The sequence below is a fragment of the Micropterus dolomieu genome, linkage group LG10 (genome assembly GCF_021292245.1).
Source record: "Micropterus dolomieu isolate WLL.071019.BEF.003 ecotype Adirondacks linkage group LG10, ASM2129224v1, whole genome shotgun sequence".
NCBI lineage: Eukaryota > Metazoa > Chordata > Actinopteri > Centrarchiformes > Centrarchidae > Micropterus > Micropterus dolomieu.
In genome coordinates, this window is record NC_060159.1 from 26999066 (window position 1) to 27014506 (window position 15441).

A 15441-nucleotide genomic window follows, 5' to 3' on the forward strand; every position below is an offset into this window, starting at 1 on the left:
TTGACTTAAATTAGCCGACTGCTGCTTGGTATTTTGGTCTTATTGGACAATGGTTCTGTCACGCCCCCCTCAGAAGCCAAAATAAATCCCTCACTCCAGCAAAAGTGGATTTTAATTTATATTAATGATTATTCCGGCAATTGAATTTTACAAGATTAAGTTTAACAAAAAAATCCTTGTTGCATCAGAGCACTTTTGTTTAAGTCACCACATGAATTATAACTTTGTCTCCTTAATAATTTATTGATCCCTAAGTGGCAATTTTGTTAAAACTGCATATGAAGATATTAAATAAAACAAAACATACAAATAAAAAAAGGTATGGTGGATATTTACAGTATATGCCACTGCACCAAAGTACATCAAAGTATTATCGGTGTAGTTGTAATACTTTCAGGACCAATTTGCTCTGTACCACATTTAAAAATGGGAATCTTTAAATTTATGATGTGAAGCTTCACAGACCGATAAAAGTCCACGATCTTAACACACATTGACAAAAATCAAACAACCCCAGAACAAAGTCAATAACTTTATTAGAAAAATAGGTTTAAACTCACTGTACAGTATAAAACAGTTCATTTGCAAGAATGCAAACACACTTGTTAGCAAAAAAAAAAAACAAAAGAAATGATTTGACCCTTAAACTGGTGATCCAACAGAGTCGAATACTAGTATGTAAAACAAAAGTAAACCTGGTAAAATGAGAAACAAGCTGCACACTCCTTTCTGAACTCCGAAGAATGCTAAAGATTCAAGACACAGCGTTTCATGGCAAATAAAATAGAAAAAAAAGGTCAAAAACACTGCTACGCACTAAGGCTGGATTAAAAAGGAGAAACCCAACCTCATAATGTCTCACCGTTAAAAACCACGTACGTCTGTGATGTACAGTGCACTGAAAAAAAACCCTCACAACTGCTTTATTCTGTGATTTCCTACAATACCCAGAATGCCTTTTCACTGTCCCCCACTTAAGAACTAGGCGATATAAACACAGCTATACGGCCACGCCCCGTGCTTAAAATTCAAACATCTTGTGGATGCACCGCATTATGTGGGCGCAGATATCGATCTCTTCGCCGCGTGACCGCTGTAACGTTGCTGCTCTAAAAAGTACTCCACGCACTACGATTTTGGAAAAACGCCCCCTACTACTAAAATATCTCACCTCTCTGAAAATGACTCGTCTGGTTAGTCTGTTTTTTGCGTCAACAAATCCCATAAAAAGCCCAAAACAAGCACTGAATGTGGATCCACGCGTGGATTAATCCGCCGCTGAAAGTAGTCCCCAACAGATGCACTAGCTGTTTTTAAGGAACTAAACTAACTTTATATCCGCGAGCGGTTTTGAAAGGTTGGAGCTGAGAGTCACAGACAGGAAGTCAAAGTGGTGGTTTTGGTCTTTTCGTTAAATTTTGTTGACAATAAGAACATCAGACTGGATCCTTTTACATTTTATACTGACTATTAGATAAAAACCCTCGCTGAGAAACACAAGTTACTGAAGTTGTTGGAAGTCTCGTGCATCTGTAGATAAATTACTACACATCCTGTAACACAAAAATTGCAAAGTACATCACCAAATCCTGTTATTTCTCCTCAAAGCTCAAATATATTACGCTGGATTTGCTCTTTTAAAACTTTTCCAGTATGATGTGTACACTTGATAGTGAAGAGACATGAATTAACACCAGTTTACTCTATAATGTGTCACAAATATATCACATATGGCATGATAAAACTGGTCTACAGTGACGTACAAGGTGAAATGTTGAAATCATGCTTTTTTTTTGCAATACAATTTTTTTTTATCCACACCACGTTTATTTAGATTCCTAAATGTTTCAGGACACGGTCATAAATTCATATTCTTTCAAACCTGCTTAAAAAACAAAAACAAAATATACACACAAAAGCTTCATTAGATGTCAGTTTGTTCACGTTATGAACGAACAGATGTTTTGTGCGGACATCACTTTTGCTAAACATCCTTAACATTGATGGGTTCAAACAAACAAACAAAAACAAACATTAGACAAGATTTCCTATCTTGGAAGACAAAAGGCTGAAGACTGGTTTCCAGCTATTTAAAAAGAAAAACAACAGTAATAAAAACAGTTTGTCTGTAAACTACATCATCACTCAGTTCATTTCTCAAGACAGCAAAAGCTTGCTCAGGCTCATTTTCAGAGGATCAGCTAACATGCAAACGGTAGCCTACGTCAAGCCTCAGCTGAGAACTCATTAAGCGCTCCGTTGCTTGTGTTTGGGGTTCAAACCCTGCCTCAAGTTTCCTCAAGTGCAAAACAGGGGGGAGGGTTGGGGGCAGAACAGGCGAGTCCTCGAAACCTGAGGTAGTTAACGGACCCCATGGCGGCTTAGGTTCTTAAAGCACCATATTCCTGGAACGCCCGACCCTCAACACCTCCAACGCTTTCCCTGACAGTCAGAGATTATCGTGTCTTGTCCGTCATGAAAGTTGTAGTTTAAACTCAAAGAAATACAAAATATAAAATAAGCATCAAGTTCCACTAAAACACTCCAAAAAAAAATAAAAAAAAACACGACAAAGTGCAAAGACTTTTTCCTCCAGGAGGACGTCCATCATCGTGAACTCCTGCTCAGTTCGTCTCAAATGGCATATTTGGGGTTTGGGGGGGCTTATAAAACTTAAAGTCTACTCGCTTTTTGCTCTTCTGATTATCTCAGAGCGTGGCAGCTTCTTTAAAAAACAAAAAAAACAAAAAACACCCAGAAAGGTTGGATTGCCATTAGACCACTGAGTCAAGTTGACCTTACCATTTCCATCCACTGGCAGCCTGCAGCGTGTACCGCCATACGCTGGGGGGAGGGAAGGGGAGGGGGGGGTCAGTCTTCATAGCGACGCATCAGGACCAGCCTCGACCCCTTTTCCCTGCTAGTCAGGTAACAAAAGGAAGCAATTAGAGAATGGAAAACAGGATCATATCACACACACATCTACTGTGTTCCTCACACACACTCATCAGTGTAACAGTAGCGGGATAACGGTGTATCACATGAATTTGCATTCAGTAGAAGACAAAGCATTCTCGCAGCACTTGCACGCCCCTCTGGTTTAACATGCTCATGTCAATGCCTTAAACGAGGACGACAAGCAGAGAATCGGCCTGTGTTTGGATCGTTAAAAAAACAAAAATAATAAAAATTGTTGTTTGCGATGCAGCCGGTGAAACGAGGACAAGACAGGCAGAGAGAGAGAGAGAGAGGAGGAGCAGCCATCATTATAATTATATTATTAATATATAAAAGCAAACAGACACACAAACACAACAAAGCGAGTCATGCACGGCAGTTATCTTCCACAACAGCACAATTGAACCTCCACATAAAACATGCAAGATTAGTATCCAGGCCTTCAACAGCTAGGTAGATCCTTCTGGGACAAGGAAAAGCTTCACTTTGAAGTTATTAATAAATCAAATTGTGCTTTTTATTCCCTCCACTCGGAAACAATTGGGACTTGGTGTTGTAGGAGGAGGGGAGGGGGAGAGGGGGAGGTGGGGCTTAACTCGTGATGCTGCATTGACAAGTGAATTTAGGACACCAATTTGTGAAACATTAATGTTTTGGGATATGAGAGGAACTCATAAAAAAGGATGGAGTATGTCACTACATACATACAGAGCACTTGAGAGATGCCAACTAGAGAAGTAGGTGATTTGGAATTTGATGGCATGCAAGGTGACACTGTAGCATGTGGCCAACACTGGCAAACCTTTAGTCCATTTTCTTCCACAAGGAGCCTTAAAAATTTGAAGGCAATTTGAAGAGAGAATTTGCCGAAACATGAATTTGCAACACAATTTGAAGTTTTTGTTACACGTGTGCGTGTATGTTTATTAAAGCAGACAAACAGCAAAGAATACAAGCCAAAATGTAAAGCCAAAAAATAGGACTACGAGGGTCCTTTTTTTTTTTTTCTTCTTCTTCTCAATAACAAGACACGCATTACTTTGTGACAATACAAATTGTATTTTCATTTGTTTTTAAATACATGTTTAGGAGACATATGCTTTGTTGCTGTTAGCTACTTAAAACATGGAAACCAGATATTTCTAAAAACATACATAAAGCTATAGCCAAATAGACAGCTCGAGCACATATTTGCATCTAAAATTTATTTTTCTTCAAACTTTTGTTGTAATGGAAAATCTTTTCCTTTTTTTTTTTTCTCTTTTTTTTTTTTTTTTAAAACGACCATCTTAAAAAATAAAATTAAAAATAAAGGAAAGATTAAAACCAGTTCGCCAGAGACAGGTGGGAGTGTGACTACGGTTTGAGTCCAAGCGGATTATTAAAATATGTACAAAAAGATATCTTGCCAGATGTCACCCAATTTTGGAGGAGGAGGAAAAAAAAAAAAAAAAGAAAAATATGCAGGCAACCGTATGGGACTGAGGGCCAATCAGATCAAGTCTCTAAATAAAAAAAGACAAAAACAAAAAAAACCATAAACACGGATTTTGTTATCAAAGCCCTACTCGTTTACTTCCACTGTTGCCCAAAAGAATCCTGATAAAATTCCTGGTTGTCGGATTTGTAACCGGAATAGTTACCAGAATGATCACCACCTTGGAGCGGTTGCTGAGCAATGGGTTGAGAGCCCCAGTTCTGATTATTGGTCTGGCGACGCTTCGAATCTGGCTGGTTGTACCCATCAGCTTTGCGCTTTCCTCCTACATTTCCACCGCGGCCACCCCGAGCACCACGTACCCCTCCTCGCCCTCTCGGCTGCACGCCTCCTCTTGCGCCCCGTCCGCCGCGGCCCGGTCCGGGCCCGCCTCGCTGGGAGAAGTTGGCCCTGCCCCTGGGTGCCCCGGCGCCGCCTCGACCCCTGGCCGGGGAGGATCCGCCCCGGGGGCCCCTGTTGCCGCCCCGCCCTCGGCTCGGAGCCTGGAAGTCGTCGTACCCGTAGTAGGGGTCGTCGTAGCCGCCGCGGTAGTTGTGATAGTCATAGCCGTAGTAGTCGTAGTAGTCATCATAGCCGTAGTAGTCAGGGGGGTAAGAATAGCCGCCCCGGTTGCCGCCTCTGCCCCGGCCTCTGACGGGAGGAGGCATGTGGGGAGGGGGAGGGTAGTAGTAATAGTCATCATACCTGATGAGTGCGAAAGAAAGTTAGAGACAAGACAACAAAACGATAAACATCAGGGGTCAGGATCCTGACTGGCTTATGTGTTAGCATAATATTATAACATTATATTAAAAGTATATTGTTAATATAATAGTAAACTTTTGACATGTTACATTATGTATATAGCTTCTCACTATTATAATAATTCCAGTTAAAGCGGTTTCACTGTGGGGCTTTTTTTTTTTATTCATTAACTTTGTGCAAGAAAAACGCTCTACATGGTAGGAGTTGGTCTCCAACTTTAATTTTAAGTAGCCTACTAGCGCGTCAATAATCATCAACATTTATGCAGGACAGTGACGTTTATTTTTCCGCTCCATTCAGGCATTAACGAGCACATCGGCTTTATGAACAGTGTTTTAATGAAAGGCACTGATTTAGCACCTTCTTAGCCTTCTGCCTTACCGCGTCACCTGCTGACGGCGCATCTTGTTTTTGAGTAACGGGGCTGTTTAAGCGGCCACAGAGCTCAGTCCGACTACGTTTTGAACGATTAGCATTGGGGGTTCGGCGTGGTGCAAGATTAAGTAAGACAGCGAAACACTCGCGCGGTAGATCCCGAAAAAGCGTTGAGCGTTGCCGTGCTCGCAGTGTGTGGGTGAACATGATTAACGCCAGTACTGCACTGATATTAATGATTGCGTGAAATCTTAGTAGCGGCGGTCATAATTCAGCAGCAGCGATGCGCCAAATATAGGGGAGCCATGTGGTATGTGCACGTCAATATTACCTCATTAATGAACATTTAGATAATCGTTTTTTTTACTGTTTTACTGTTTAAAAAGTAAACCCAGCTTAATAGCTGGGAATATTTACAGTAAAAACCACAAACAAAATAATCGTTCATTAATTGTAATCAAGGTAAAATGTTCTGATTTTAGGGCCTAAATTGTCCAGCTCTAATTATCAGGATAAACTTTAAAAATCAATATTTCTTTCAAGTTGAAAGGCAGATTTTTGCTCGTTGACTTGATGCTAAACAGCTGATCAAGTCTTTTTTTTTTAATTAATGAGGAAAATTTATATTTTCTCAGTCCTGTTTCCTCAACAAAATAAATATCTTAACAGAAAAATTAAGTGCTAATTTGTTCGTGACTCAAATAAATTAAATCAAACATTCATTGAACATTTGAGGTAAATTAAATCACAATAATAATCATCATCATCGTTTTACTGCCCAGCCCCATTTATAATATTTAGAAATCAGAAGACGTGTTTCTTACATTTGTGTTTTGGCTGCTTGTCTCTGAGCTTTGCGCTCCTTCCTTTTCTGATCAGGCGGCTTAGCGAAAACAATCTCTATGGGCTCTCCCTCCAGCTCCCTCCCGTTCATTTCTTCCAAAGCCTGAGAAAAGCAGCCCGTCACACACAGTCGTTAACATTTCTGCAAAGGATTTTGGGTTGATTTATCACAAATGTAATCCGTATTTAGAGTCAAGCTTGTGCAAAAGTGCTACAGAAAAACAGAAACCCACACCTTCACAGCACCGTCCCTCTCTTCGAAGTGGATGAAAGCGTAGTCTTTGAGCTTCTTCACTCGCTCCAGTTTCCCAAACTCACTAAAGGACGTCTCCAGGATCTCCTCTGTGACACCGTTGGCGAGGTTTCTCACAAATAAAACCTTCACCTGCAAAACAAAGAGCGCGGCTCAGGGTTAGCCTCGGCTGGATCTTTAGGGCGAGTGTTTTTAAAGAATCACCGTGTCTTCTTTGCGTTTCCATCACATGACATTGCGTTCGTTGACGCTCACCTTCGCCATGACCTCTGGGTCAGGGTCTTCGATGGGGTCGGCCCACTCCACTGTCACCACGTTGCCCCACACCTTCACCTTGCCGCTCATTAGCCGGCGGCGAGCCTGAGCGGCCGCTTTGTGGTCTTCGTACTCCAGGAAGCAGAAGCCTCGGTTCTTCTTTTTGTCGTCGGGCTGGTGGTACAGTATGACGTCGCTGAGGCCCTCTGCGAGCAGACAGGAGAGAGGAAAGAAAACAAGATTGAGATTAAGTAATCTAGTTGTTTGGACTGGATTTAGTAGAATGACTAGTTTAGATGAACACAGTGTTTAAAAACACTAAATGATTATATTTTATTACCTGTGACTTTAGCAAACTCTTCTACAATCTGCTCCTTTGTTTTACTCTTGGGAATGGAGCCAACAAATAGCCTGTTGTTGGCGACAGATATACACACCCCGATGTGCTTGCCGGGGCGAATCTCATGATTATTACACTGTAAAAAGAAAAATGTGTAAACTATACACAAGATGACAGACGTCAACACATAAGTCGAGTTCAACTGCCTCACAGCAAATCTAGTCATTTACATGCTCGTACTTTTTTTTAAAACTCTTGACAATTTAGTCCCAAACTTCTTGTAATTGTTTCAGCTATATTGTTAGTAGTAACGGCCGCCTGTTACTCGATTAACAAACCAATTTATCCAAAATAAATATCAAAAACGTGTCTAATCAATAAACCAGTATTTTATTCAGTCGTCCCGATGAAGAACTTTAGAATAATGAGAATAGCAGCAGATCTTAAAATGAATCAAATTTCCACGTCACTGATGTGTTGCGATAACAATATCAGACATTAGGCTACTTTACTTAAAACTTTAAATGTTTCTGACATGGATTTATTTCAGTATGGAGTAATATGCAGCATGATAATCAGATGTGCTTCTGCATCAGTTTGGGGCAAAGAAAACAACTGAAGCCGTTTCATACGACAGTCACAGATCGTCTGTAATGTTTGAGCCGTTGTCTCGCTCGTGCGTGGCCGTAACAGAAAATATGAAAACGTCACGTTACCATGACAGCAGCGGGGCACAAATTACTTTTAACACGAGGGTGAAGAAGAAATAAATTTTAACGGACTACGTGTCGTCGTGCTGATAATGTGCCGTGCTCGTGTGGAGACTTGCGGTGCTGCCGTCACGTGTTCACGCCGCTTCGCGCATTTTGTGGACAGCAGTCGTGCCGCAGTGAAGCTCACGGAGCGAGCACCACGTCGTCGTTGTTGTTGTTGTGTCCGTCTAAAATACTTCCAAACTTTAGCCGTTCGAAGGCGCGGTCTTTAGCTGGAGCTTGTCTGGGGGGAATCCCACTAACACCGGATGCAGCGACGCTCCGACGCACGTGACGCGAGTCGACGTATTTATATAATTGTTAACATCATTTGTGTAGTGCGTTTACTTTACTAACCTAATTTAAGTTGCATTATTTACAAGTTACTGTAAGTCTCCTCTCAAAGTCTTGTTGGGCTTCTTGTGCGCGAGCGAGACTCTTAAGCAACAGGAAACGCATCTTATCTCCTTCATGCTCAGCTGAATGGTTTTATGCCCCTCACAGCCGACTTAAATCTGATGTGAACGCCTCTGGAGATTCACAGACTATTCCCCAACGTTCAACATAAGCTGCGCAACTTCCTGTCTTGGAACGACTAGTCTCCAAACCACAATGTCAAAAAAACAAAACCAAAAAAAAAAAAAAATACCCACAGAAGTGCGAGAAGTGACGGGGAAATTACTCGAAACCACCCGTGAAACAAGAGTTCTTTATGTACTTCATATATTGTAAAACATGAAAAATGAAGAGACTCAGGGTGAAAGAACAGATCAGCACAGACGGGCAGCAGGGATTGTCGGAGATACAGAGAGAGTCAGAGGAGAATTAAAACTGTTCTGTAGTGAAAAAGTAGCTGCCTGCTCTCATTGGCTGGATGTTATTGTCGCAGACAGCTCTGGATATTTAGCATGCTCTCTCTCTCTGGTGTCTGCAATGCCTCGCAAAGCATCGGCGAGCTTCTTTCATGGGTCATTGAGTAGTTCACACGTAACGATCAAGCGTCGATTAGCGAGCGCCGATCGCTCACTGATTTGCCCCCGATCACCCCGTCGTGCAGTGTGACCCAGGCTGATGACTGATTTATGTAGGAAAATAAATTTTAAAACAACACAAGAGTTGGCCGACGCCGTCATGCTGAGCTAAACCATTTTTTATTTCAATAGAATTCAACTTGCATGAACCTTTTTCTGCTTCTGGATGAGGGGGCATGACAGAAAAAGTTTGAGAAGCACCGTGTTCAGCCAACATTGTCTCTGTATTTTCTTGTCAATACTGTGTTTAGTTTTCACCGTGGGGTTTGGAGAGACTCCTTAACCATTTGTAGCTGCGTGTGCTTAGAGGGAATTACACATGTGGTTTATTGTTGGTGGAGCATGCAGGGAATTTTTGCATTCCTGACAGACTTACCAGCTTCACCGCCTCCTGGGCCGCTTCCTTGGTGCAGAACGTGACAAAGGCGTAGCCCCTGTTCAGGCCGCTCAGCGGGTCCATCATTAGCCTGAGGTCCCAGATGGGCCCGGCCTTCTCAAAGAGAGGAACCAGCTCGTCTTCAAACAAGTCACGGGGAATCTTCCCCACAAATATCTAGGGGAGAGAAAAAAAACATCTCATTTATTAATCATGAAAAACAACCCTTTAATGAGAAATACATTCATAGGGATGTGACCCTAGTGGATGTTCCCCCCTAAGAACTACGACAGATTCAAAATTTAGTGCGACTTCTTTTATATTTCAGCCTTTAACCTACTAAAAGCTGACAGAACCACACAGGTCCAAGTTCAGAACAACAAAAAAATCCAACTAATCTTCCTTTTTTATACAAACACGTTGTATGGACAAGAGGTACGTAAGGTAATAAGCTGTTCAGAAGGAAACAATTACCTTTGTACCAACGTGTGCAGTTCACTAAACCACAGTAAACATTGTCGTTTACGTGGCCTATAAATGTGAAGCGATATGCAGAATGTCAGTCTGCCAGTGTCGCTTATTATGTAAATCGAGAGTATCGAGACTTAGAAGGTGAAAAATAAATCACTAAGCCTGCATGAGGAAAATCTGCTGTGTGAGAAAACACTGTTACACATCAAGATAACCATATGATTTATGATGCATAAAAACAAATACTGAAGTGTACGTTAGCTGCCTGGTTGTTTAAAAATACATTACAGAATTAGAAACTAAATGTTTCTAGAGCAGCAACAGTAAAGTTTACAGCAGCAGAGTCACTATATAAATTCAATAATCTTTCCCTGGAAACAAATTCAACATGTCAATAAAATAAAATCATATTAGTGAAGTTAAGATAAATGAAGAACTCGGACATCAGTATCAGTCCTCCTCCTCTGTTATTCACTGCCTGCAGAGAGAGGAGCAGCTGGTGTGTCTCCGCCAGCAGCTGAGTTTACAACAATGTGCCAAATTTTAAAGGTACTAAGCTCAACAGTTAAGACTACAGAGAGCTTTTCTTTTAGCTCGTTTAAAACAATTCGCTCCTTGCAGAGGAGGAGAGACTGGACAGCGCAGATTAAAAAAAGTGCTTTGTACAGGTTTACATGTTTATGCTTGTTGAACGGATGTATTATATATTAAACTAGTTGTCTTCAACTCAAGTAATTTTGGAGTGAACTTCACCTCACCGTCTCTCTGCTGCCTGATGATAAACACTACGGTCTGCAGCCCCAGGGCCCATTTAACAGTCATTTCATTCATTGCGTTTCAGGCGGTCTTTTTGCGGCGTGTTTTTCGTGCGTGTTCACATTGTCATGATGATAATACCATTTATCGGTCAGCACTAATTCTAATACTTTTGCATTTTTCAGTTCCCCTCGACGGCTTATAGTTTAATTTAATCTAAACACAACGCAGCGTACCTCTGTTCCAACATTGGGCTGGGCACCCGAGTACACCGACTCAGGGGGGGGGCCGCCATACTTCCGCTGCCCTGTTGTTACGTCAAGTGTGTAGTTGGTTCTGTCCAGGAGTTCTTTGATTTTAGCCTCATCCGGTCCTTTAGTGGAGTCTGAAACTTTAGTCCCTTGTTTCTCTCTCTGCCTGTAAGTCTTCATCACCCCACAGAGAAAGGCACTTTTGTTCTGGAAGACAGAAGAACCGTGTTAGAAACGTGGATATTTACCCGCTATTATCACTTTATAACAAGTGTCAAAACGCAACATATTGTCCTAAAAAACATTTTAATAAAGACCCCTTTGTTTTTCAGGTGATTCAACTTACTTGCACATGTGACAGATCACTCTCTTTGAACTGGACCAGCACCTGCAGGGCTCCCTCCTCGTTGAATTCTTTCAAAGCTTCAATAGCCCTTTCGTCTAGGTCACTATGCGCTACTAGGCCTGACGAGCACAACAAAGAAATATTGTAAATATGGTGAAATATTAGATATGGATGATCATCTGAGCAGGTTTGCACTGAGGACGTATGACTCATGCAGCTATGAGGCACAACAGAGGCTTCATAATAATTGATTTGCACCAGAAGGAACAAAAGAAAAATAGATCCAGGCAGGGCGTCTTAATTTCATCATCATGCAAAGCTGCTGTTATACAGTCGCGCAGTGTCAAGTTTCAACTAAATCAATATCCTCAAGACATGCAGCAAAAAATAACTGTAACCAAAGATCCGGTCTAAATCAACATTAAACAAGGATGCTATTAAAACGGCGTTCCAATTAACAAAAAAGCTCTGGCTAATATCTACACTGCTCCTTCTGCTCCTGCTTAAGAGTACAATTCACCTGCTGAAGCCAGACAGCTGCTCCATTGTTTCGGCATATGCCGCAGCACCAGCTGGCTACCTTCCTTGAACCCTTTTACGGCTACGCTCATCCTTTTACCCACTCAATCCAGTTTCTACGCTTAACAGCAAGACAAAAACAAAACAACTTCTTGACGTGTAACCAAGAAGGCACCTTTGTGAGTTTTATTTATTTCTACAAGCAAATTTAAGCTCTCGTTATTTAATCTAAAGTGTAGCGTATTACTGAATTTATGACAATGCAGGAAACAAGATGCCAAACCAGCGATTTAGCAGCAAACTACCTACCTACCCTGTCATCCTGCTGCTCAAATGATTAGCTGAACTTTAAACTAGACCCTTAAACTAGAGTTATTAGCTGATTATACTACAGAGGGACTGACAATGACTGACTGGTGTTTTATTTCCCCAGGCTACCATTGATTTAAGCAATCAATATTAAAAAAGGGCAAGCCTGGTGATGTCCCTGTCCTGTCTGTGGAAGCCCAATGGTTTCGACAAGAGATGTAAATCTTTAATAAAATGGTCAATAAAAAAAAAAAAAAAACACACACACACACTATATATATATATATATATATATATATATATATATATATATATATATTAAAGAATAAATATTTTACTACAACATTATTCAGATACCTAAGCAGGAATGGAGGACGGATGGATTATTTGCATTATTAAATTGGACAAAGAGTTAATGGTGCATTTGTTGCGGGCTATTTTTAGATTAGTAAACATATGGTGCTCTAGTGAATAAACAACTTCTGGCAGCAGGAACATGCATGTTGGATTTACTCAGAATAAAATCCACATTAGTGGCAGTGAAGGAGAACATCGCTCCGTATTAAAAGTGTGGCTCATTGGTGTATTTCTATGGCCACAGAGAAATACCTTGTAACAGGCTTAATATACATAAGTTACTGCGTTTGGATAAAAGCAACCATTTGTGGAAATGAAAAGTCAGTCTTAGATCATCCACAATAAGTCAATAAGTGTTTCAGCAGTGTGGCGATTCCCTACATGTTATTCATGCATGTTCCTCCTCAAAAAGCAGGTAGAGGGTCAAGCAACAACGGCAGAACACATCCTGAGGTTTAACTTACCTGCTACGTAAAGTTCATCTAGCTTCTCAGCAACTTTCTGGGGTAAACCAGCTTCCAGCAGAGCCGGGAAGTGTTCCGACTGGGTCACCGCTGCTGTGGTGTCCATCGGCTCCTCAGTCCCGTTCCCGTTTACGTGATCTGTGGCCATGTCTCCAGACATCTGTGCAGGAGAGAGTATTGCAATCAACAGCAGTGGATGTTAGATGTGCGGTTCAGGACTGGACACCGCTGACCTGACTGTAACGTTATCCGGGCGGTCACCACGCAGAACTAAAACATTTACACTGCTCTTTTTGGCCAACCTTCACGTGTAATGCCCTTTGAAATTCGAGCGGGGGGTGCAGATCACACCGCCCTGCGACTATTATAAGTTAATAAAACAACAAAATCCAGCTGGTTTTCATCCACCACGCCTCTATTAGCTCATGCTAGCTCATGCTAGCTGGCTCGAGCAGACCGCAGGCCGCACGCGTGGAGGCGCAAACTTGGGATTAGGGTAATGTTTAAATTTTTATCTCAGAACTAAACCCATTCGGGAGTTTTGTGGGTTTCTTTAAATTTGATGCACATACGCCCATGCACAGCACATCTCATTTTTTTCAAAATGCCGGCTAGCCATGTTAATAGCCGAGCTGGCTCTGTTAGCTAACAGTGGCCGGTTGTGCAACGCATAGAGCACCAACGTAACAACAAAAACAACATGTTTCCGTGGTACAGCGGGAAGAATCGGTGTGTACGTACCATGCGAATCTAAACTTGGGTGCACGATGCTGATCCGCCGTGTTGAAGGTGCTTTAAAAAAAGGAAAATATTGACGCCGGTGCTCTGCAGGTTAGTTTCTTTACTCCCGGTGAAACAAAATGGCGGCTGCGTAACGTCGCGAGTTCTGCTTCTTGATTTACATGTAAGGGGTTTCTGAAAGGTCTTCTCACGGGCTGCTCAGTCGTCATCATAGACCACATCCGGTGAACAGTGGACGGATCGTGGTTGATTTATATATGTTTTTACAGCTTTTAAAGCTGCTATTAAAGCTAAAATATCTTATACTTAAATCGCGGTCTAGCTTTACGCTAGTTAAAGTCTGTTTTTGCTGCATTCAGTAAAGATTTCCTTTTCTCTACGAGTGGGTGCTTTTACTTTGAAAAGTAAATTGAAACTGAAGGTAAACATGGACTTTGTGGTAAATATTTAGTTTAGTTTAATATTTAGTTGGTTGGCAAGACATCTTTAATAATTGATTAATTAAAAGATTCATTAACTAAATCTCAAAAAACATATTTCCATCTCTTTTATTACAAATAGGGGCTTTTACTTTGAAAAATAAAATCGGAAAAGATAAGCACAGATAGAAACTACCTTTCCCGTAGATTATATTCAGAGGGTAAACATTGATTTTGTGATAAATATTTTTAATTGATTGACAAGACATATTTAATAATTGATTAATAAAAAGATTCATTAACTAAAACTCAATAAAATTCCTTCTCTTTACAAATAGGGGCTTTTACTTTGAAAAATTAAACCGGAAAATACAAGCACAGATAGAAACTACCTTTCACATTATATTCAGAAGGTAAACATTGATTTTGTGGTAGTTGATTGACAAGACACTTTAATTATTGATTAACGAATAGATTAATTAACTATTTTTTTTAAATCAATAATTTTACTGCACTTATTTATGCTGATTGAGAAGTAGCCTGTCATTAATTTAGCCTTAGTAGATTTTTATTGATGGAATTTGTTCATCTTATTTTTTTTTTGGGGGGGGCGGGTTGCTCATTTATTTCTTAATTATTGGCTTTATTTGTGCTGTTCAACATGCAAGCACTGTTAAATGTACATATTATTCAAGTAGTGGCTTTAAATGTTTGTACTTTCATTTTGTACAATACTTTCACACAGTACTCCAAATCTTCATGTAAATGTGTGTATGTATATATTTTTCCTCTTCTTTCCTCTCTGCTATATATTTTGAAATTGTATATGCTGTACTCTGGTACTGGCTAGACTGAGTTCAGCGTCTTGTATGAACCATGTGTGCTGGGCATAATTGTAGGACTTTGGGCTCTGGGCAATTGTGACAGCATTTCTCATTATTTTCAGTATCAATAAGTTTAAGGCTGGAGAAAATAATCAACAGATTAATCCATAATGAAAATAACAATTAATTGAAATCTGATTCAAAATAGTTCAACCTCAACTAACAACAACAGTGAAATCCTGCTTTTACATTAATGAATATTTAGAATCTAATAATCTAATATAGAATAATAGTCAGGGACATTTTTCATTCTACTTTGAGTACTTTTACTTTTAATACTTCAACTATATTTTCCTGATTATACTTACATATTAAGTAACATTTTCAGTGCAGTAGTTTTACTACTGCACTGAGTATTTTTACATTGAGGTATTTGTACTTTTACAAGTAAGCAACTATTTATTTATTATTCATTCTTATTTATTCCAGCATTCTTTGCACTGTGCTCCGTCGCACTGTGTACATGTATGCATGTATGTGTACCTGTATATCACATACA

General features: G+C 40.4%; 1 protein-coding gene across 6 annotated transcripts; it reads right to left on the bottom strand.

The window, feature by feature from the left end:
- Nucleotides 1-519: 519 nt before the first annotated feature.
- On the bottom strand, nt 520-13798 carry LOC123977879 (heterogeneous nuclear ribonucleoprotein Q). 6 transcript variants are annotated; one of them, XM_046060906.1, is made up of 11 exons: nt 13640-13798; nt 12899-13058; nt 11250-11368; nt 10889-11110; nt 9426-9602; nt 7267-7402; nt 6927-7132; nt 6654-6803; nt 6400-6521; nt 4759-5140; nt 520-2917 (listed from the first exon to the last, which is right to left on the bottom strand). In XM_046060906.1, exons 1-11 carry the CDS (start codon nt 13640-13642, stop codon nt 2879-2881), a joined length of 1716 nt encoding a protein of 571 aa, XP_045916862.1. In that variant the 5' UTR covers nt 13643-13798; the 3' UTR covers nt 520-2878. The 6 variants fall into 6 exon arrangements, with proteins under 6 accessions (XP_045916862.1, XP_045916861.1, XP_045916858.1 ...); XM_046060905.1 differs by having other exon boundaries at nt 520-2920; XM_046060902.1 differs by having other exon boundaries at nt 4602-5140.
- Nucleotides 13799-15441: the final 1643 nt, after the last annotated feature.